The 24154-nt window shown below is 41.2% G+C and overlaps 1 protein-coding gene across 11 annotated transcripts in view; it reads left to right on the forward strand.

Annotated features, from left to right (window-relative positions):
* LOC122557714 (liprin-beta-2-like) overlaps nt 1–24154 on the forward strand; it is a 274073-nt gene that overhangs the window by 239890 nt on the left and 10029 nt on the right. For 9 of the 11 annotated variants that reach the window (XM_043705614.1, XM_043705608.1, XM_043705613.1 and 6 more), the window contains 10 exons: nt 2755–2787; nt 6060–6201; nt 8512–8640; nt 10068–10218; nt 10548–10659; nt 13906–13994; nt 14978–15100; nt 16562–16687; nt 17419–17607; nt 22247–22426. In XM_043705614.1, coding sequence (XP_043561549.1) covers nt 2755–2787; nt 6060–6201; nt 8512–8640; nt 10068–10218; nt 10548–10659; nt 13906–13994; nt 14978–15100; nt 16562–16687; nt 17419–17607; nt 22247–22426 — 1274 coding nt within the window. The remainder of the gene's footprint in view (nt 1–2754; nt 2788–6059; nt 6202–8511; nt 8641–10067; nt 10219–10547; nt 10660–13905; nt 13995–14977; nt 15101–16561; nt 16688–17418; nt 17608–22246; nt 22427–24154) is intronic. The other 2 variants (XM_043705612.1, XM_043705619.1) reach the window with 1 other exon arrangement.

Below are 24154 nucleotides of genomic sequence, written 5' to 3' on the forward strand. Positions count from 1 at the left end.
AAACATAATTTCTTGGAAAGAAAAATTGCTTATTGGGCAATTGTGGGGTAAATGGGGATGAGTGAGGTATATGTTTTATAAAATTACCACAGAAACAGTGGGCCAAATAGCCTCCTTTTGGTGCTGTGATATCCTGTGGTAAATTTGCATCTTCAGTAGTTCAGTAGGACAGATCATACACTCTGCAAACCATGACTGATTTTCATTGCTGTGAAGAATGCATAGAACCAAAACTCTGGTGTGTCTGTGTGTTTTAGATTAATTGTTTCATCATCATCCCTCATTTTATCACAAAACCTTTCTAAACCATGCATGTCCCTTTATTCCATACTACAAAATTATCAATCCATAATTTCCCATCAATCAGGAGGTGAAATAGCCTAGACCTGTTTCCAGAGCTTGAGGTGTCTATCTTCAAACTAGTTGGAACGAAAATTAATCAGTTTATTCCATTGGGAAACTCAAATTTATGCCCAATTTGGCACAGCCAAATAGAGGATGGAATTTTATTGACAACTACTTTAAGGCTTTTAAAAAGAAAATGTTGACACACGTTTTAAAAATAACCAAATGTGGGTCAGGTTTGGTGGATTTTGTGCTAACAATCACTACTGTATGGTGACAGAATAACCCAATGTTTCTTTTATTGTTTCTGGTCTTGGGTTTCATATTGTTGGCTCTAGATTTGGCACTTCTGATATTAAAGCTCAAACCATGAGACACAATTTTAAAAATAAGTGGTCTCCCATTTACAATGGAAATGGAAGTTTTTTTTTCTCTCAGAATTGAGAGTCTTTGGAACTCATCCCAACAGAACAGTGGAGGAAGGTCATTAAACATTTTTAAGGCAGGAGTGCATATAGACTCTTGACTAACAAGGGAGTCAAAGGTTGGCAGATGTAGGTGAAGCCACAATCCGATCAGACAAAATCTTATTGAACAGTAGAGCAGGCTTGAGAGGCAGAATGGCCAACTCTGAATTCATATGTTCCTGTTTAATTGTTTAAATGAACAACTTTGAGAGAATATTCAATTTTGCTGGATGAAGTTCTGTGATTTCTAACTATTTTATCTGTTAACTGATTTTTAACTGGACAGTAGTTTTTTTTTCCACCTTTGGAAAGCCTGAATTAGGGATCTGACTAATGACAGAAATTAATACGTTGTGGTCATACTGTACAGCTAGTTGAAGATCGCAATAGGAGTGCCAGTGCTCCAACATTAGGTACTGTATTGTATGACCACAGCACATTAATTTCTGTCATTAGTCAGATCTCTAATTCAGGGTTTCCATGAGGTAAAATAGAAAAGACAAAACTCTACTGTCTGATTAAAAATCAGTTAACAGTTAAAATAGTTAGAAATTGCAGAACTTCAAGTAATTTCCATGACAGAATTTGGCAGGTATTATATTTCATTCATTTTCAGAATATGTTACTGGCAAAGCCTGCATCTATTGTCCATCATCCCTTGTTATCCAAAGTTCAACTATCTTGATATGGCATAAAAGATATGTATTGATCCAGACCAGGTAAGGATAGCAGTTCGTTTCATTTGCAAGAATATCATTTTGGAATGGAAAACTGTCTTCCTTGCATGATCTGATTTGTGTTTTTCCAAATGAACAGACTGCCCTCTTAAATGCTATAGCAAGACAGTCACCTGTATTCAAGAAGATTAGTTTACCACCACCTTCACTAGGCTAGTCGGGGATGGAGAATAAATGTTGGCGTTATCAGTGACACCCATGTGTAGTGAATTTGATTACTTTATTATGGTGATTTCCATTGAAACCAGCTTCTTAATTTTATAAGACTATTACATTTCACAAACTGCCACAATACAATTTTTGAACACTCATTCTCATGATTACTAGTCCAGGCTCTTGGATTCCTAATCAGAAAAAAAAAACAGTACACCACTGCAGCCTGACCTACTGTTAAAATTATTGGTAAACACTGAATTTTTAAAATCTTTAATCTCCCAAAAAAGAACTTCCACATTGACCTAAATCAACCTGAATGCATCAACGTGTTCAAAATGCTTAGAAAAAATGTAATCTATTCTCAAACCTTGCACAAATATTGTCATGAATAGATTTGATTTCTGCCCATCAGACTGTTGGAAAAAGGAATGCCAAGCCTCCTGGTAAATGGGATATTATCATAGACTGTGCATTGCCTGGTATGTGGTATGCACTTCCTGCCCATCAACATGATGTCATGGTTTTTCTGTCACAGTGCACTGTCGGCATCTACTATTGTATATTGTCAAATCAACATTTCTCCCTTCATTTACTATGCTCATTGTCACAGTCTAGTTGCAAGCTCTGGTTACTGGGTAGTGCAGTCGAGTGAGTGTCTCAAACCTCTCTTAGTACTAGAGGTCAGAACAAACGTGTGTTCACCACAGGCACTTTATTTTTCTACCACATTGAATTTGTAACATTGATAAACGCATTACAATTAAAAGTGCAAAATTGTTAATTAAAGATGTTTTATTCCTGGTTGGAATTGAAGTTTAATTGGCCAGAAGTGAATCCATGTACCGAACTGACTATCCTTTTGCTGTTACTGGGCTTCAGTTGTAGATGTTTTAGCCCTGTGATTTACTGACCCTATTGCAGCTTGTTTTCTTTTGTTTTGCATGGGTTTTGCTGCTTCTGTTTGTTTTTGTCATCTTTTTAACTCTTCCTCTCTGCGGCAAATCTTCCTTTCTCTCCACGTGACTTGCTACTTTTCGGGATGGTTGAAGATCGCAACAGGAGCGCCAGTGCTCCAACTTTAGGTACTGTACTGTATGACCACAATGCATTACACAAGAGGTTTCTGCTTTTTGTTTTCAGGTCAATGTAAAATGTAGCACTTCTGTCAGAATAATTGTCAAGCTGGTGTCTGCAATGGAGATTAAAATGTATGGGCATTTGATGACAAGCATGGAAACAATGGGCTGAAGGGCCTCCTGCTATATAAGTTGAATACAGTTGTGTTCATACCCTAACATGTGCCAGGTCATGTTCACTGACCAGTCCTGTCATTGACCCACATTGGCTCTTAGTCCCCAAATGCCTGTTTTAACTTGCTCATCTTCAGTTTCCAATCCCCCATGTGTTCCTCACACTGCCTGTAATTTCCTTCAGCCCTGCTATCATCTACTCCTCCAAAACTGGCCACTGTTATCCACTGCATTTTCCACTCACTTGCTGGCCAGGCTATCAACCAGCTTGATTTCCTCTGCAATCCCTCCCTAAATGTCCCTATCTGTTCTCCTTTTTAAGATGATCTTTAAAAATATACCTTTATGACCAAGCAATTGGTCATTTACTCTCATGTCTTTATTGGGGTGATGGTGGTTATTTTTGTGATTACACTCCTGTTAAGCCATGATGTCAAGGTGCCAGTGCTGGACTGGTGCGTACAAAGTTAAAAGTCACACAACACCAGGTTATAGTCCAATGGGTTTATTTGGAATTACAGGCTTTCGGAGCACTGCTTCTTCATCAGGTACCCGATGATGGAGCAGCACTCCAAAAGCCTGTACTTCCAAACAAAATTGTTGTACTATAACCTGGTGTTTGTGATTTTTAACTCCTGTCAAGCGCACAGACACTTTCCTATGTCAGAGATATTACACAAATGCAGTGGCCATCTCTCTATATACCAGTGAATTACTGGAACAGAATGACTGGGGTTTGGTTTTTGCTGGAGCTTGGGTAGGAAGAGAAAGAGGAACCAACGACAGTTAGTGGTGGACGTAGCCCAGGCAATAAGTCTGTTGCAGAGTATCTGCCCAACCTGTCAGGTGTAGATCGGTGCTTTCTTGTTCAGATACACGTGGCATTTAGGAGATATAAGAAGCCACCGCTTTGCCAGCTTGGATGTTGACCAGCAAGTAACTCACCAATATTAATTTATCTGCCGTTCTGGTGAGTACACAGGCAGATTTCCAGATATTTGAAACCAAATGTGCTCTTTTCTGTTCCAAGTATTCATGCTGGCCAAGACCACTGCAATACAACAGCTCCCCCATTTAGATGGGTTGCTGATGTTGGCTTTTATTTCATACTGTGAGCTGTTTCTAAAGCACACAAGTGGCTGTGATTTTCCAAAGAATTGACAACCACAGCTGCTTTCAAAACTTTTCAAGGATATGGGTAGAATTAAATTAGGAGGGATATTAAAAGTTAAAGGGAATGATGGGACTGAGGTTAGACTGGATATGATATTAAATAGAAAGGGGAGTAGAATTAGCCTGGATGTCATATTAAAAGATATAAAGAGTTGGATTCATTTCAATGGGATTTTAAAGCAAGAGTAAGATTATATTGGGTCAGATATTAAAGAGTTTGGTATTGGACTGGTTAAGATGCAAAAGAGTATAGGGTATCAGAAGGAGGATGGGATTAGATTGGGTGGTTACTTTTACAGTTAACTAAAACTGTGCTGCTAAGTATCCTGAGTTGAACCATCCTGTTCATACATCACCTTTGCATTCTTGAGTTCCTTTGGCACTCAACATTTAAATTCACACCCTTGTTTTCAAATTCCTTCATGACATTGCACCCTCCCTGTCTCTGCAATTACCTCCAGTCTTAACGCTCTGAAAATCTTTGCTGTCCTAATTCTGGCCTCTTGTGCCTCTTTAACTTCAATCACTTCACCAGTAGCCACTGCCTGTGGCCCTAAGCTCTGGGGTTCCCTCCTACATTCCTACATCTTTCTATCTCTTCCTAAAGTTTCTTCCTCAAACTTGTTGACCAAGCTTTTGGTCGTCGGCCCTATTGTCTCATTATGGGGTCAGTGTTGTATTTTGTTTCATAACATAGCTGTGAAGTACCTTAGAATGATTTATGTTAAAGATGTTTTATGACAAGTCACTTATGTAAGTGCGAGATAGTTGTGATTCTTTACAATGTTATGGCAGCTGGCAATTTTAGATCACATTTTAACTGGTATCCGTCTTGTAGGTTTCCATGTACTGGCCAGTTATGGGAATTTTAAATAACTGTGTCTGTCCACCAAACTTGCAAACCACGTGAGAGGTTTAACATCTCAGCGAAAAAATGGACTGTGTGGCACTCAGTATGAAACTGAAAGCAATTAACCAGGTGGACTGTCCTGGAATTTGTTCTCCTCTTCCATTTCCCAGATGCTGTTTAATTTCTCCTCTTTTTGTCATTGCCTGGTCACTGCCATCCACGCGTATTCACCCTGTATGTGCCCAGTCCAGTCCTATCACGTTACATGTTGAAGAAGAGCAGGGCCCACTGGACTTTACCAGCTCCACTAACTCTGACAGGTTCCTGAGAGAGTTGGGGGAGGTATCCATGTGAGGGAGATGGGTGAAATATCCAACTCTGTATGAGCGTGGGGGTGAGAAGACAGATGTTAGTAAGGGAAGAGTTCTCGGCTAGCAATTCTTTTGGCTGCCACACTGACCCTGGAAGTCAAATTCAACAGCTGCTGTCTCAGGCTGGAGTCTGGGGGTGGGGGTGCACCCTGGTGCATTTCTGGCAGCTCTGGCAACAGATTGGACAGCTGTATGGGCAAACATGGGATTGGGTCCTGATGGGAGAGAATTGCAAGTTGCTGCATGGGTGGATGTACATGACAGCGACCTTTATTTTTGGGAGGGAAGGTGGTTTTGAAGCAAACTGACTACTCATCATCAAACCCTTACCTTCACTGGTCTCAGCACCAGCCATCACCCCTGCGCACATCCACCCTTTTCTACTCACCTGCCCTTATTTGCTTGCTCCCAGAGAAGTCCACCTGGATGATCATGTGCTCCAGTCTGTGGTGGGATTGAAATCCACGGCCCTCTGAGTCCGAGGTGAGACTGCTGTCCACTAGCTACAGCAGACACTACTGTCAGCAGAGTATTGTAGTGAGGAATCATTATATTTGCACCCAATAATTTCAGGTGCTATAATCTCACTGCTGTTTTATGACTCAAGTGGTACTGGACATGGTGACAGAATGGCTGTTTAGACAGAAAGTAAATTAATTCCACATTGCATTTGGCTATGCTTGTTTTTCACTCAATGTTTTCCTGTTTAGGAGAGACTGAGAGAAGTGTTGACTCCACCTTTAGTTCGCCCAATCTTTCACCTCTGTCCTCAGCCACTGACACTGATCAGTTTCCTTCAATTACCCCCGAGAGCAAAAAGAGTACCAAAGGCCTCAAGAAATTCCTCGGAAGGTGAGTCATCTGAGCTCGAAGTGTTTCTGTTGGTTGCAGTTTGACCAATGCATGTAGCTTTCGCTCCCTGATTACAGGGAACCTCTCCCTGCCTTCACAATAAGGTGTAAATTATAGCGCACACGATTAATTATGCTTGCTTATTAACAATTCTTTCAAAGCAAATATCAAGTGGTTTGGCATCTACAGTACGCGGGGTGTGCTCCTGATATGACTGTGTTGGCTATTCCTAGAATACAAATAATTTTGGCTGTGATAGTGGATGTTATTGCATTGCTAGGGTGAATAGAGAAAGGCACCTAGTTAGAGCAATGCTCAGCAAGAAGTGTACAGCACAGAAGGCCATTCAGCCCATACTGTTTGATGCTTCTTTGAAAGCGGTACCTGATTAGTTGCCCTGCTTTATTATCATTAGTTAGCAATAGTTTCCTTTTAAAAAGGAAATTGAATAAATACTTAAAATATATCTTGTACCTCTCCCCCTTCAGGCAACTCATTGCAGATCGTAGTTATATACTGCATTTTTTTAAAAAAAACTTTTGTTTTATTTTGACAATTACCTGGAAGATTTGTCCTCTACTTACCCTTTCCCACCTCTAGATCCAAGGGGAGAGGAATGCAATTCAACTATAAAGCGAGGTACACTGAACACCAATGTTTCCTTAGGTTAATAGTTGATAGGTTACATGATACTTTAGGTTATTGCATTTTACTAGGACTTGAACAGTAATAAAGGCTGACTTCCCAGTGCAGCACAGAGTGGGCTTAAACCGAGAGGTTTAATTCCCGAGAATTTATTATCCAGTTTAAATGGCCATGTTGTCACAGATTACAATTCCAACTTTTTGTTAGATTTGTGTGTTGTCATGCCTTGATTGGCTGCTTGATTTTAAAAGAAATGTATTTATCTGGCTACTTTCATAATGGCAGAACATCTCAGAAAAGGAGCAATTTAAACTATTTTCTCTCATTTCTGCAGGTAGGAAATGGCTATTGAAGGTTCTTTAAAATGCTTTTATTTTATTTTCTCTTTTATCATTCTCTTTGATTTTCTTTATCCTGTAATTTTTCTCTTTCTAAATCGGTTTTGATTCTACTTCACCCTTCTCTTTAAGGTTCTTCTAAACTTTCTCAATCTGTAAATCACACTGCTTAAGAAGGTGAACTGAAGATCTCAGTCTTGCAGAACAGAAACAAATCCTTCGATCCAACTCGTCCGTACTGACCAAGTTTCTCAAACTAAACAAGTCCCATTTGCCTGTGCTTGGCCCATATTTTCCTTAACCTTTCCTATTCTTGTACCTGTCCAAATGTCTTTTAAATGTTATAACAGTACCTGTGTCTACTACTTCCTCTGGCAGTTCATTCCATATATGAACCACCCTTAATATGAAACCGTTACCCCTCAAGTGCCTTGTAAATCTTTCTCCTTAAAATATGCCCTCTAGCTTTGAACTTCCTGACCCTCGAGAAAAGAACTTTGCTATTCACCTTATCTATGCACCCCATGATTTTATAAACCTTTATAAGGTGACCCCTCAACCTCCTGCCCTCTAGTGGGGTAAAGGTCCCAGCTTATCCAGTCTCTCCTTATAACTCGAACTGTACAGTCCCAGTAACATCCTTGTAAATCCTTTCTGAACCCTCTTAAATTTAATATCCTTCCTATAGCAGGGCGATCTGAACTGTACACAGTACTCCAAAAGTGGCATCACCAATATCCTGTACAATTGCAACATGATGACCCTACGTCTATACTCAATGGTCGGAGCAATGAAGGCAAGCACGCCAAACTTGACCTTTACTATTCTGTCTACCTGTGATGCAACTTCTGGTGAAATATGTACTTAAGCCACTGGATCCAGCTGTTCTATAACACTGCTCGGGGCCCCATGATTAATTGTGTAAGTCCTGCCCTTGTTCATCTTACCAGAACGCAACACCTTGCATTTATCTAAATTAAATTCTGCCTGCCACTCCTCAGCCCAGTTCCAAACGTCCTGGTTATTACAATGTTCTTAATCAACCTGCACACCCAGCAAGTTTTTTTTTGAAAAATGATAAATTGAGCAAAAAGGTGTGAGGAGCCTTTCATCTGACAAGAGCATTCAATGAAATGTCTTTTTCCAGCAAGAACTAAGCTGTTATAGGCCCAACAATGGAAAACCACTTCTGTAATATAAATAAGTAGAGATCAGAAATGTCATACAAACAGAAGCTGTCTTGTGTTGTTCAATTTTACTGTTCTCCAAGTAAATACTACAGCATGGTCTTTTTTTCTCTCCTGCTCTTTCTCCTTTCTCACCCCAGAATTAGAAGAACCAATTCATCTTCGCTTCAAGATGATGACGAGGGCACTTCAGAATTCCGAAGAGGCGGCTTACGAGCAACAGCAGGACCCTGTTTGACAAGGTCTAAAGAGTTGTCAAGCCCAAGGATGTGAGTGGGTCTACAAGCTGCATGGCTTTGACAATGTAGATACCAGCACAGATTGGGTGATTGGGCTGATTTCAATTATGGGACGAGAAGGCTGTATATTATGGGTAATGTAAAGTGATCAGAGAACCATAGATAAGTTAGTTTAAGGTAGGTATTAGGAACAGTATAACTGAGAAACAATGAACACAGTCCACCGATTTCTCAGCAACAAACCCAAACAAGCAGACAAAACACGTCCAGACACCTTAGTCACTCTCCCCTATGTCAAAGACATCTTGGAAGTGACTGCCAGACTACTCCGATCCCTTGGTATCGTGGTAGCCCACAAACCCACCAACACACTAAGACAGCAGCTAATGAACTTGAAAGACCCTATACAGACAACAAGCAAAACTACTGTCATTTACAAAATAGTGTGCAAGGACTGTAACAAACACTACATTGGACAAACAGGCAGAAAACTAGCCACCAGGATACATGAACACCAGCTAGCCACAACACTACATGACCCGGTCTCATTAATATCCTTACATACGGATGAGGGAGGACACCACTTCCACTGGGACAATACATCCATCCTAGGACAGCCAAACCGAGACACACACGATAATTCCTAAAGCATGGCATTCCAACTGGAACTCTGTCAACAAACATATCGCGTTAGACCCTATCTACCACACCCCTGAGAAAAAGAACAGGAAACGACCTCTCCATAGGAAGTGACAACACCAACCCGAAGCAACCCAAACATATAAATACAAAGCAGACATTATCAGCAGTGGTTTGCCTGAGGCCCACTGAAGATGTTACCTAGTAGGGTGATGAAACGTCTGGAAATGAACCTTCCAGCTCAGCAAGCAAACCTACATCCAGAACCTCAACTTGAGCTACAAATCATCTTAAACCTCGCTGAGAAACACAGAGCAAAATTATATTACGAACTGTCAACGTGAATTTCAAAAGTTAAGATCTTGCTTGGTAACCTACTGAATTCTTTTAAAAGGCAATAAAAAGGGTAGGCAAATGTTACATTGTAGTTGTAATATATTTGGCCTTGTGCCAAATTGTCTCTTACTTTGCTGTAGGTTTTATGTATTTCAATGTGAGCTACAGCCCAAAAAGAAAGAAGGCAGAGGTCTAATCCTATTTTCCAAATATTAGACAGGAAAATGTGCATCCCTGTCAGACACTTCACTTGGGAAATTGCACAGTGTACACAGAATTTGTGGATGATATTTGCTTCCTGGCCAAGAGTGAGCTATTGTGAAGTACCATTAATTGGTTAGACCTGCGAGTAACAAAGTATATCGGACATCTTCACTTGCTTTGTAAAAGTGAGAATAGCCTGGTTCAGTGTCAGAATATTTCATTTTTGTGTTATACTTCCTCAAAAGCTTCTGACAACACTATATTTTTTTTCCCCCCAGAGACCCAAGTGCACCCTTCTCTCAATGGACAACTGAACAGATTTGCACTTGGCTCCAGGACGGTGGGCTTAGTCAGTATGTGGCTTTGGCCAGGCAGTGGATCACTTCTGGGCAGACACTGTTATCGGCAACACCTCAGGAACTTGAGAAGGTAAGTTGAAATCCGTTATCTGTAATGAATTTCAGGGATCCTAACTTTATTTCATAAAACGGCACCCCGGTTCAGAAGGTCAGTACTGAAAAAGTGTTGCTATGTTGGTGCCAGCTGTCAGATAAAACAGTAAATGAAGGGCCTCGCTGGCATTTCAGTGCACACAACAAAATCCACAGCTCTGCTCCTATAAATAGCATGCACAAAAATTGCTTTGGGAGGTGCTGATGTCATACATGGCATTATATATATATATATATATATATATATATGCACATTAGTTCTTTTGCTGTTTTGATATGATTTTATTTTCATATTTTTGGATGCAGGAGCTTGGTATTAAGCATCCATTGCACAGGAAGAAAATCCAAGTGCTGCAGAAGACTGTCAGTAATGGACAGAATGACAGTGCAGGGAAGTTGGACCATATCTGGGTCACACGTACGTACGCTTCCTGTGAGGGAACAATGTTTGCGAAAGGTTCACTGGCCAAATTGTTTGGGGTATGATCAGTAATCCTGTTGCAAATTTTGCCCTAAGTATGAGGGCTTTAGAGGGGGCACAAATAGTTTGTGAGAATGTTTTCAGGGGTGTGGGACTTTCCGTTCATGTGGATCATTTGGGGACAATCAGGGGTAGATTAGATTCCCTACAGTGTGGAAACAGGCCCTTCGGCCCAACCAGTCCTCACCGACCCTCCGAGGAGTGACCCACTTCCCTCTGACTAATGCACCTAACACTATGGGCAATTTACCATGGCCTGCACATCTTTAGACTGTGGGAGGGAACCGGAGCACCCGGAGGAACCCACACAGACATGGGGAGGATGTGCAAACGCCACACAGACAATCACCAGAGGTTTGAATCAAACCTGGGACCCTGGTGCTGTGAGGCAGCAGTGCTAACCTCTGAGCCACCGTGCCGCCCCTGAAAGGTTTAAAGAGTTTTAAAAAGGGATAGAGGAGTGCTTTTTTTCCCAGTGATGTTCAAAATCATGAAGTTTAGTCAGAGTCAATATAGAAAACTACCCACTGGAGTGAAGGCTAAGAAACAGGACTTTTGTTTTTAAAGTCGTTAAGAATCGCAGGTAACATGAGGATATCCTTTAAGCAGTGAATGTTTAAGATCTGGAATGCACTGCCTTGGGTGTGTGTTATAGGCAGGTTCAATTAAGGCTTTCAAAACAAAATCAGATAGGCACCGAAAGGAGAAGCCATGGAATGAGTTTGGGTAAACGGCAGAGGAGTGCAACTGGCAAAATTGTCCTACGAAAGCCAGCACTTGCAATAGGCAGAAAAAGTGTTCTTTAATGCAATGAAAGGGCTTGAAAAGTATGGTCATTCTTGAGTTTCAGCTCAGGCTGGTTTGCATGGTCCCGAATGCATCTGCCATGAGCTAGTGTTTCCCAAAAAACATTTTGGACTGTAATAAGTAGAAAATAAAATGTGTTAAACAACATGCCATGATATATTTAAGAGTGGTGCTTGGTGTATAGAAAACTATGGAATTTAGGAACAGGAGGAGGCCATTCAGCCCTTTGAGTCTGCTCCACAATTCAATATGATCAGAGAATCACATAGCACAGACACAGACCCTTCAGTCCAACTCGTCCATGCTGGCCAAGTTTCCCAAATTAAACCAAGTCCCACTTGCCTCATTTGGCCCATATCCCTCTAAATCTTTCCTGTTCATATACCTGTCCAAATGTCTTTTAAATGTTGTAACTATACCTGCATCTACCACTTCCTCTGGCAGTTTATTCCACATATGAACCATCCTCTGTGTGAAAACGTTCTTTCTCTGTTCCCTTTTAAATCTTTCTCCTCTCACCTTAAAGTAAGACTCTCTAAGTTTGAACTCCCCTACCCTAGGGAAAAGACCTTTGCCATTCACCTTGATTTTTTTAAACCTGAAAGGTGACCCCTCAAATTTCTACACTCCAATTTGAAAAAAGTCCCTGCTTTTCCAACCTTCCTTACAACTTGAGCCCTCCAGTCCCAGGCATATCTTGGTAAATCTTCTCTGCACCCTCTCCAGCTTAATAAAAACATGGCTGATCATTGAACTCAATGCCACGTTCCCGATTTCACCTCATATCCTTCAATACCTTTCTCCCTAAGAGGAAGAGGTGCGATTTGATGAATACAGCTCATGGGGTGATCACACAAAAAATTTATATCAATTGCTGAATCACTCTTCCACCTGTGTCAATTCTTAAACCAGATTACTATGTCTTTGAAACGCAAATGTTTATGTTAGGTTAGAACATGGTCACTAAATTCGTAAAGTTAAAAGATTTTGGTTTAAAAGCTTTTTTAAAATGGATCAATTTGTCTCTTTGCATGCAAAAGAATCTTAGTTTTGGGATATCTTGAATGTGTACAAATGAGTGTAATCAATGAAAGCTTCTCATGGCGATCAATTCAGTCTGGGGATATAGCAAGTTTTGTCATCTGGGCTAGTTTCCAGCAAGATATGTTTTGAACTAGAAACTGAATTTATGCTGGATGTAATTTATGCTTAAACTTCATGAGATTTTGTGCTAGTTCCAGAAATAGGAGCAGATTGCATTAGAATGAATGAATGTTACTAAGTGGGACTATTACACAGGATATACAGCACAGCAACAGGCCATTTGGCACAACCAGTCTATGCCAGCATTTATGCTGTACTTGAACCTCCTCCATCCTTCCTCAATTAGTGCTGCCTCCGTATTACTTTCTCCCCAAATGCTTGTCTAGCTTACCCTGAAATGCACCAATGCTATTTGTTCCAGCCACTCCCTCTCCTTGTGAATGCCTATATTCTCTCCGATGTCGAAGTCAAAACATTTCTTTTGATATTTCTTTCATCTTTGAGTCCATCAAATCTGTGCTGTTCTTTAATTTATTATATCTCCAGGTTAAATGTGTCTTCGTGGCTATGGTAAATAATGCATTGAATCGCTTCTCTTGATATACACACTCATTTGAGCAAAATTAAATAAAGGACAGAGAAGTCATTTTGAGAAGCTGTTTAATATTACCCATATCAACTCAGGAGTTTCAGGACTGCCCCCACCTATTTTTGTGGCTATTCCTCTGAGTCGTGTTTTAATTACATGAACCATTACACTGGGTGAGGCTATTGGTTCCGCTAAAAAAAACTTGAACACTGACCTCAGCAATTCATGGAGGCCAAGCTCAAACAGGATTGATTTGCACAGATTCTGGTGTGTCTGAAGTAAGGTGTAACATTGAAAATTTTGGTGGTTTGGCTAGATGAATTCGTTGTGTGGGCAGAAAATAAAACTTAGTGTGCAGCTGTTGAATGAAAACCGAATATACTGGAAATAGTCCGCAAACCTGACAGCACTTACGGAAAGAGAAAAAGCATTGGCGCTTCAAGCTGTTGATATTTCTTGGAGCTGGGAGTGAAACAACTTGCAATAAACTATGTATCAGCAGCAGAGAAGGGAGAGAAGGAAAGAGAAGGTGAGAGGGTAAAAGTTGCAAGGTGATAGTGTCCTTGGGTCCATGTCTGTCCAGGCGTGTGTAATGATACACATTTGAGCATGTTGATTAAAATAAGTACACATGAGGAAGTGGTAAAAGGAACAGTGCAAGGGAGCAGAGTGTCTGGTTTGTGTGTTGCTGGTATTTGAACTGTATTGATCTTCTTTCACACCATCTCTTGTGATGTTCTCAGGTTGGCTTGATGACATAGGCTTACCTCAATACAAAGACCAGTTCAATGAAGCCAGGGTGGATGGGAGAGTCCTTCAATACTTGACTGTGGTGAGTTACCTCACTCGTGCAATTAGAAATCTATGATGATCAAATTATAAAGAGGAATCTAAGCTTCTTGAAAATATATCTTCAAGAGTCAGTCAATTTATAGCTATGTTCCTTGAAAGCATCACTTGACAATGTCACAACAATTCATTGTAGAAACATTTCTTCACATCTTCCCTCTGGTTCTTTTGCCAATGAAGAGAATTCTTTGTCATGTTATCATTAATCTTGATGCCAGAATCAGCTTTTTAAAAACTGTATTAAAATTATTCTTAATTTCAAATACCAATTAAATCTCCACTTCCCCAAGGAGAACAGCCCCATTTTCATCAAACTCTCCAGATAATGCAACACTTCATCTTTAGTAACATTCTAATACATCTCTTCTGCCTACTCTGAGACTTTCATATTTTTCCTATACTGTGAAGCCCAGAATTGGGCACTGTGTCAACCCACCTTGTGACTTGGAGGTTGAGTATAACATCCTTCCTTTTGTGCATACAGTCTTTTCTGTAAAGCAGAGGGTCCTGTCTACTGTTAATAGGCTTTTCAACTTGTCATATCACCTTTAAATACAAGTATATAGACAGGTCAACTCTAAAATACCATGAGGTGGGGATGTTGGTGTTGGACTGGGGTGGACAAAATTAAAAGTCTCACAACACCAGGTTATAGTCCAACAGGTTTATTTGGAAGCACAAGCTTGTCCCAGTCCATGGTGTTTCACGATTTTTAACTAAAATACTAATAACAGTGGAGAAAAGATTAAAACTAACTTCCACTGGAAGCACATGTCACAGTCGGTCTTGAATCATAACACAGTGCTGGAGTAGAGTGTATTGGCAATGAGCTATTGTGGAACTGGTTCCTTAGAACACACAACAAGCGGGATAGAGGACCAGTTGACCAAATACTGCCCATATTAGTAAGTTTCAGGTAGGAGTGTTCCTGATATGTTCAAGAAGTGTGTTCGCTTTCTTTTGCAGAATGACCTCCTATTTCTAAAGGTTACCAGTCAGCTGCATCATCTTAGTATTAAGTGTGCAATTCACGTACTACACGCCAATAAGTTCCATCCTAACTGCCTTCGACGTAGGCCTTCTGATGAGGTGAGTGTGCTTCCCTTAATTGTTGGTGAGTTGCACTAGCTATCAACTGAAACATGGAGGGTGGGTTTCATCTCTGGTGCTTTTGTGAGAGGCATCATCTAGCTATAGCAGAACCATCTGGTTGGGAGAATGTCGTACCAGCTCTGAAAGCTGTCTGGTCATCTCATCCACTTCAAATACAATCTTGTCCAATTCCAAAGAGGCCTCTTATCCATTCAGACCAAGGTTTCCTCTTTGCATTCTCCCTCATTCCTCACCATACTTCACACAGCTGTGGTCAGCAGATAGGGATCTCACCTCTGTCTTGGAAGCCGAAGGGTTCTGAGTTCCATTCCAGAGACTTGAAAATAAAATCTAGAGCTGATACTCCAGTCCAGTAGTTAGGGAGAGCTGCACTGTCAAGTGTCGTTTTCTTGGGGATGCAGTGATGTTGTGCTAATTTCATTGGACTGGTAATCCAGAACCACAGGCCAATGCTCTGGGGACAGGATTTGAATCCCATCATGATAAATGGTACAATTTGAATTTATTAAAAATCAGGATTAAAGTGCTGGCTTAATGGTGATCACCTATTGTTGTAAAAACCCATCTGGTTCACTCATGTCCTTTAGGAAAGGGTATCTGCCATCCTTATCCAGTCTGAACCACACTTAACTAGCCATTAGAACATAGAAAAATACAGCGCAGTACCAGCCCTTTGGCCCTCGATGTTGCGCCGATCCAAGCCTACCTAACCTACACTGGCCCACTATCCTCCATATGTCTATCTAATGCCCGTTTAAATGCCCATAAAGAGGGAGAGTCTACCACTGCTACTGGCAGGGCATTCCATGAACTTACGACTCGCTGAGTAAAGAATCTACCCCTAACATCAGTCCTATACCTACCACCCCTTAATTTTAAAGCTATGCCCCCTCGTAATAGCTGACTCCATACGTGGAAAAAGGTTCTCATGGTCATGGTTCTCATTGGGTGATTAGGGATCAGGAATAAATACTGGCTTAGCTAACAAAACCCATAACTCATGAACAAAAAATAAAGAAAAATTAATAAATCTTTCAAATGCAACACTAAACCAAGGCCCCTATCTGACCTTTTCAGATGATTGTAAAAGATCCACAGCTACTACTTCTAAGAAAAATATACAAGGTCACACCAGTATTCCTCAAGCCACAGCTAAAATCTGTGCTTTGTGAGGATGTCTGTGGGATAATGTGTGCGTGCTAGCTGAGGTGACATCAGACTTTCTTGTACTATTCTCTTCTCCTGCACCAGCATTCCCTCTGACTCAACCCTCCCCCCTCCCTCCCCAACCACTTGCGCCTTGTTTCTGTTATCAGCACTTAGTATTGAAGCAAACTTTTATCCCACAAGTTAAGCAAAATGTTGAAGATCTCCAGATTTGTTTGTGGAGGAAATGACTTTTTAAGGTTGTAATAACTCGATTTGTTTTGTGATCAGAATCACACATCTCCATCTGATGTGGTCCAGTGGTCAAATCATCGGGTGATGGAATGGCTGAGGTCAGTGGATCTCGCAGAATATGCACCAAACCTTCGAGGGAGTGGTGTACACGGAGGTCTTCTGGTTAGTGTATTAGTTCAAACATCTCTTGAGCAGCTTCCCTCATTGTCAGTGGTGATTAATGTAAACCATTGATATTAAGCAGACACTACTTTAGAACAGTATCTCAAGTAGCCCTTTCAAAATAGTTAAAAACAACCTGAAGTGCATCATGGGAGCATTATCAGACAAAGTTTTATACAAAGTCATGTCAGGTGATATTATCAAACTTGGTCAAAGAGTTAGATTTTAAGGGGCATATTAAATGAAACGAGAGGAAGAAATTCAGAGGTTTAGAACATAGAACATTACAGTAGGCAGGGACTCCTGAAACTTAGGTCCCAGAAAATCAAGTATGTGCAAAAGACTAGAATTGCAGATATCTGAGGATTGTAGGGCTGGAGGTCATTACAGTGATAAGGTGGTGATAAGCCATACAGGGATTGGAAATTAAGTGTTGGAATTTTAAAACCAAGACTTTGGATAGTGAAGTCGAGTGTGTGGTGCTGGAAAGTACAGCAGGAGGAGCAGGAGAATTGAGGTTTCAGGCATAAGCTCTTCATCACGAAATGGAGACCTGATGTCTGCAATCCTCACTTTCTCCCTTTTGGATAGTGAAGTGGCGTGGATGATACGATAGGCAGTCAGTATGTTACCAATTTGTGCTTTCAATTTGGTAACCTCTCATCCACTGATATGAAAAGGCAGGATGAAATGCGTACCTGTTAACTCAATCCTTATGTTTTTATGTGTAGATATTAGAGCCACGCTTTAACTCTGAAACAATGGCATTGCTCCTCAATATCCCACCTCAAAAGACATTGCTTCGGAGGCACCTGACCACACACTTCAACCTGTTGATTGGTCCAGAAGCTCAACATGAGAAGAGAGAGTTAATTGAATCAAGTAGTTACACGCCCCTGAACACTACAGCAAAAGTGAGGGTAGGTACACAATCCTGATCTGTTGCAGATTGCATCTCACTGGGCAAAAGGATCACCTCACTGTACAAGACAAGTATTGTAATCAAATCACTCTCAAAGTAACGATGGCTCAACATGTCAAGTTGCTAAGTTTCTTTGGTTTGTTGCTGAGTAAATCAAATTTACTGTTGTTGACTGACTAACATTTGAACATGCAAGCTCTACCATCCAGAAGGATAACGGCACTGAATACAATTTGTCCTGCAAGTCCCAATCCATCCTGACTTGGAATTAATCATTATTCCTTCACCATTACCCAATCAAAATTCTAGAAATCCCCCTCTTGCAGCACTTTGGAAGCAGGTACCCCTTGAGGACTGCAGCAGTTTGGTACAGTGTCTCACCACTCCCTTGAAAACAACTAGGATGAACTATAAATGCTGACCATGTCAACAATACCCAAGCATCACGGTTTGCATTTAGGAAAACAAACTGACCCCTGTAAGTTGAAACACTTGTGTTGACAGTTTAGTTTAGCTATTCTGGCTTCAGTTGGACCTTTTAAACAATTTGGTATGCTAAATGACAGCTCCCTATGGGAATGGGGGCTGAAAATTGATGCATGGTGGGCATTTCTTTTGGAGATAAAACAAATGTGAAGTGTAGCAATGTAGAAGCATCAAGTCTGTAATGGCGTTGGATGAGCTGCTAAATTCATTGTGATCCGTACTCAGCCGTCACTGCAGCTGCTTCATGCAGGCTTTCAACTTCTGCAGTATGTAAATTATGGGCTAATAGTTACTGAAGAACATTTTTTTAAATAATTGAGCAGAGCAGGTGTCAGGCCTGTCTTACCCAGGATTCTTTGATAGCAGCTACACAGGTGGAGTGGTGGTGTTCCCATGGAGCTGGGAATAGTGGGATTGGTACCCCCAAATTGTCTAGGACTCCACCTCCACAAACTTGAACTACCACACTCTTTCAAAGCCCACGACATCATCTTACCGTCCATCACCTGATGGAAGCCTCATCCACGTTGCCTGCAAACTTGTCTATTCTACTGCTCGCCTTTCCAGCCTTTCATCTTGCACCTTCCATAATCTTGAATTCATCCAAAACTCTGCTGCTCCCTATTTTAAAACATAACCAAGTTCCAGTTCATCTCTCACTTCAGTGCTTTGTGTTTGGCTGCTGAACCAATAATTAGGAGAAAGTGAGGACTGCTGATGCTGGAGAGTCAGAGTCCAGTGTGGCGCTGGAAAAGCACAGCAAGTCAGGCAGCATCCAAGGAGCTGGAGAGTCTGTTTCAGGTGTAAGCCCTTCATCAGGAATGTGATTTTCCAGCGCCATCTTTTTCGGCTCCTGAATCAATCATGCCTCAAGATTATTATTTTTGTTTCCCTCGTTTTCAAATCCTCCCATTGCTTCATCCTATCTTTCTAACCTCCAGATTTCTACAACTTTTGGACATATTGGCACTTCTCCAATTCTGTCCTCATACTTGCCTTGATCTTCACCGTTGCGGCCATGTTTCGGGTGTCTTGAACTTTAGCTTGCAACGTCCCCGTGAAATTTTCTGCTGCTTTACCTCTTTCTCCATATTCAAGATGCTTTTGGTAAACTATCCTACCAGTCTTCCTAACTTCTCTATCACTCAGTTTGTTTGATAAAGCATTTCAGGGCGTGTTATTGTCTGAAGGCAGGATATGAATATATTGTTCGAAGATACCTGTGCGTTACAACTGATGAAGTGTGTCATCTCAATAAGTGGTCAATGGAGATGCGGTTTGATGTAGGCGGCTGAACCTTGACAGTGTAAATGCAATCTTTTTGCCTATTCCCAGTCACCTTTAGACCTCTTGCTTCTGGCCAAGGCAGTTGTATAGCCTCTATACCACAGAAACCGACCATTTTAGTCCAATTAGTAGCCACGGTCCAAGCAGGCCCTGTCTCATATCATCAATAAGGAGAGATAAATGGGAGGTGGATGGAGTTGGGGATGAAGGTGATAGGTCAGAGAGAAGGGTGGAGTGGATAGGTGAGAAGAAATATTGGCAGATAGGACAGGTCATGAGGATGGTGCTGAGCTGGAAGGTTGGAACTGTGGTAAGGTGGGGGAAGGGACACCCACGCCAATCAATCCCACTGCCCCATGGTCCAATATTTCAACTTCCCCCTCCCACTCTGCCGAGGACTTGCAAATCCTGGGCCGCCTCCACCGCCGCTCCCTCACCACCTGACACCTGGAGAAAGAACGCCTCATCTTCCACCTCGGAACATTTCAACCCCAGGGCCTCAATGTGGACTTCACCAGTTTCTTCATTTCCCCTTCCCCCCACCTCACCCCAGTTCCATCCTTCCAGCTCAGCGACATCCTCATGACTTGTCCTACCTGCCAATCTCCCTTCCCACCTATCCGCTCCACCCTCCTCTCCGACCTCTCACCTCCATCCCCACCTCCACCCACCGATTGTACTCTTGGCTACCTTCTCCCCAGCCCCACCCCCTCCCATTTATCTCTTCACCCCAGAGGCTCCCTGCTTTCATTCCTGATAAAGGGCTTTTGCCCGAAACGTTGATTTTCCTTCTCCTCGGATGCAGCCTGACCTGTTGTGCTTTTCCAGCACTATTCTAATCTAGACTCTGGTTTCCAGCATCTGCAGTCCTCACTTTTGCCTCATATCATCAATATATCATTCTATTCTTTTCTCCCTTCTTCTGTTTGTCATGTTTCCACTTCATTGCTCTTCGCCTCAACCAAACCATCCACTTGTGGGACCTAAACATATGAGCACACAATTCTATTTTCTATAGGGCAGAAACCTTTTAAAAATCTGAAACCCTTGTGTACAAACCTGGTCTCCCTCCTAAAGGAAGGATGTTGTGAAAGTTGAAAGGGTTCAGATAAGATTTACAAGGATGTTGCCAGGGTTGGAAGGTTTGAGCTATAGGAAGAGGCTCAATAGGCTGGGGCTGTTTCCCCTGGAGCATTGGAGGCAGATGGTGATCTTTAAAGAGGTTTATAAAATCATGAGGGGCATGGCTAGGGTAAGTAGACCAGGTCTCTTACCTGGGGTTGGGAGTCCAGAAGTGGAGGGCAGAGGTTTAGGATAAGAGGGAAAAAATTGATAAGGGTAGCTTTTTTCATGCAGAGGATGATGCATGTACGGAATGAGGATGTGATGGAGTTTGGTACAATTACAACATTTAAAATGCATCTGGATGAGTATACGAATAGGAAGAGTTTGAAGGGATATGGGCCAAGTTCTGGCAAATGGGACTAGATTAGTTTAAGATATCAGCATGAACAATTTGGACTGAAGGGTCTGTTTCCGTGCTGTACGTCCCTGTCTTTAATTGGCATAGACTCTGTATGCTTTTTTAAACCAATTGAACCAACTAACCCGAAGGATACGTAGTAGTGGTATAAAAATCTCTGGCTAGAGATCTCGTCGATTTGGTTGGGGTCAAAGTGGAAACGTCATGATATGCAAGGTAGCTGGATTTATCAGCTGTTGTCTTTGTCTGGTTTCACTCATATACCTCTAAGTGACAGGCATAACAGAAAATAGAGGGTAATTGAATTGTTACTTACAGATTCAGAAGTCCATTGTTTACTGAAATTTGTATTGCAGTATTTATAAACTCTAAGTTCCAATGTACTTTGCATCTGATAAAGTATTAATGAAATATATGAAATAAAGTATTAATGAAATGTGTTGGAATGGAAGTGTGGCAGCCAGTTTGCAAAGTAAGCTTCTCCAAATTGAAATGTAATGATGAGCTGATAATTTGTGTTGGTGTTGGTTTTGGTGGTTGACAGATAGATATTAGTCCCACACTATGGAGAGAACTGGTTTTTGATCTCGTTCTGGAATCTTTTAGGTCTATTGGAGACAACTTGACATCTTGTTGGGAAGAATCAGACCTCTGTGCACAGCTTTGCAGGGTTCTAATAGGGTACCAACCTAGATTAGATGCTCAAGTATCTGAAGTCAAACTTAAAGCCACAGTCTGTGGAATGAGGGAATGCTACCCAGTTTAATGATAGTTGATATCTGATTTATTATTAACTGTAGATTTATCTCTCTTGTGCTCTCTCTCACTCTCTCTGGAAGTCAAAAACTAGAAGGTATAGCTCTCAGGTGAAAGGGGAAAGATTTAAAAGGCACCTAAGGGGCAACCTTTTCACGCAGAGGGTGATGCATGTATGGAATGAGCTGTCAGAGAAAGTGGAGGAGGCTGGTACAATTACAACATATAAGAACCATGATGTGGCGGTGCCGGTGTTGGATAGGGTTGGACAAAGTTAAAAATCACACAGCACTAGGTTATAGTCCAATAGGTTTATTTAGAAGCAGTAGCTTTTGGAGTGCTGCTCCTTCATCAGGAAGCTACCTGACGATGGAGCAGTGCTCTGAAAGTTAGTGCTTCTAAGTAAACCTGTTAGACTATAACCTGGTGTTGTGTGATTTTTAACATTTTAAAGGCATCTGGATGGGTATATGAATAGGAAGAGTTTTTAAGAAGGATATGGGCCAAATGCTGGCAAATGGGACTAGATTTATTTAGGATATCTGGTCAGCATGGGCAAGTTGGACTGAAGGGTCTGTTTCCTCACTCTGTGTATCTCTGACACACTCTCTCTTTGTCATTCCAGCCAAAGAAGCTTGGTTTTTCTCATTTTGGAAATCTCAGGAAGAAGAAGCTTGATGAGTCAAGTGATTACCTTTGTCCTCCAGGCACAGTTCACCCAGCAACTAATGGTTCCCAAAGGAACTGTACAGGATACAAGGCAAAGAAGATTGTGGCAGACAGGGAATTGAACAGACTGGAGCAGGTGGGGAATCTGAAGTGTTAATATGCCTCAGCAGGAGATCCTAGGAAGCCAAGATTTTAAAAAAGATAACGTTTGATAACCTCAAGACTGTGAAGCATTGGGCATGACATCACTTGCTAACGTACTAACACAACTCTGGAGGAATCATCCAGAAGACTCCAGCCAAAGTAACGATTAAACCATCCAAGCAACAGTATGCTTACGGATTAATAACATGATGTCTTACTATAACCCACCATTTTCACAGTAACTCTTTAAATGAAGAGAATTGTGTGTTTCACTAAAACCATTCTACTTGTACAGAATCAATGGAAATATATATTTTGGCATGAAAAGTCATATTGATATATTTCATGTTATTCTAGAGGCTTAAATTCTGTATAAAGTGTTTTAAAATTTATGCGCAATATATGTATTTTATATTTATAATTTTGAGAGGAAATTATGTTACATGATCACCTAGTACTTGACACTAAATGATGTCTGATGAGATGGGGCCACTCTGTGCCTTAGTTATCAGAGATTTCCTCAGTCCCACTTTGCCAGTGTAGCTTTTGACAGCATTGCAGGTGCAGAAGTGTCAGTTCCAAGGTAATTCCTGGGAATGTTGAGTCCAGAGTCCAGTGTCCAAAGACAATCTATCGAGGTTGACCTCCCAAGTGGAGATCTGATGGAATGACCCCATAAACAGGCATCTAGCAGTCAAGCAGTAGAATAATCTGTGATATGTTAGAATGAATAGACCAGAAATCTACGCACAACAAGCCTGTGGAATTCTAATGAGTACAAGAGAACAACATCTGTAAATACAGCCATTCCCCAGACCACAGACAAAGGAACTGTCAGCATTTCCCTTTTGAGTGCCAAGTGATTTTATAGTAGTTGCCTATTATATCCTCTTGATCCAAGACATTTCTCATTTTCTTAGCCTGCCTCAATGTTAAAATTTGCTATTGAATCTTGCAGTTTTACAGTGAACCTAGGCATAGAAAACAGTTTGATGTTTAAAGGGAGGGACACTTGTGCTTGTTAACAGATGTGGTTTAGCTTGTTCACAAGTCAATGTCATCTCTGTCGCCCTGACAGAATTGTCACTTTATTGCTTCCCCCCCCTTCTCGTACATTCTGCTACTTGCGAATGTAGTGTTCCAAGTTCAGGAGCGATCAAAGTTAATGTGGGAAAGCCACACTAAATTCGAGCTATTCCCATCAGACAGTCCAGTGATGCAATGTTCTGTTAGAATCATACAATGCAGGAGAGACCCTTCAGCCTATCCAGTTCTATCTGGTTTTTATTTTAAAATTACACTTTTATTCCTGACGCACGATATTCATCCAGAACTGTCATGAGGTATTTTCAGTCCGGCTGCAAAGTCATGATGTAAATCACAAACATTTTGGCTCCAGAGTATTGTGTCTGAGGTTTTGCAGGAACACATGTTGTACCGTGCAAGTGTCATTTGCCAAAACTTGATCCACCTATAAACAGTAAGAATGGTAAATGCCATGGTTTATTTGTTTGTAGGTTTTTTTGCCAACTTTGACTTATATTGGAGTCAATGTAACATTCTATCTCTGAAACATCAGGGTAGCATCAAGACCAGAATAACCCCCTCGATCCATGACTCTGTACGGTGTAATTATGATCTTTGTTGTTTTGCAAAGAAGTGTGAGAGATTAAAGTACCAAATATTGGGTGTAAAACTGTGAGGCAGGATGCAAACATAT

The sequence above is a fragment of the Chiloscyllium plagiosum genome, chromosome 16 (assembly GCF_004010195.1).
Source record: "Chiloscyllium plagiosum isolate BGI_BamShark_2017 chromosome 16, ASM401019v2, whole genome shotgun sequence".
Taxonomy (NCBI): Eukaryota; Metazoa; Chordata; class Chondrichthyes; order Orectolobiformes; family Hemiscylliidae; genus Chiloscyllium; species Chiloscyllium plagiosum.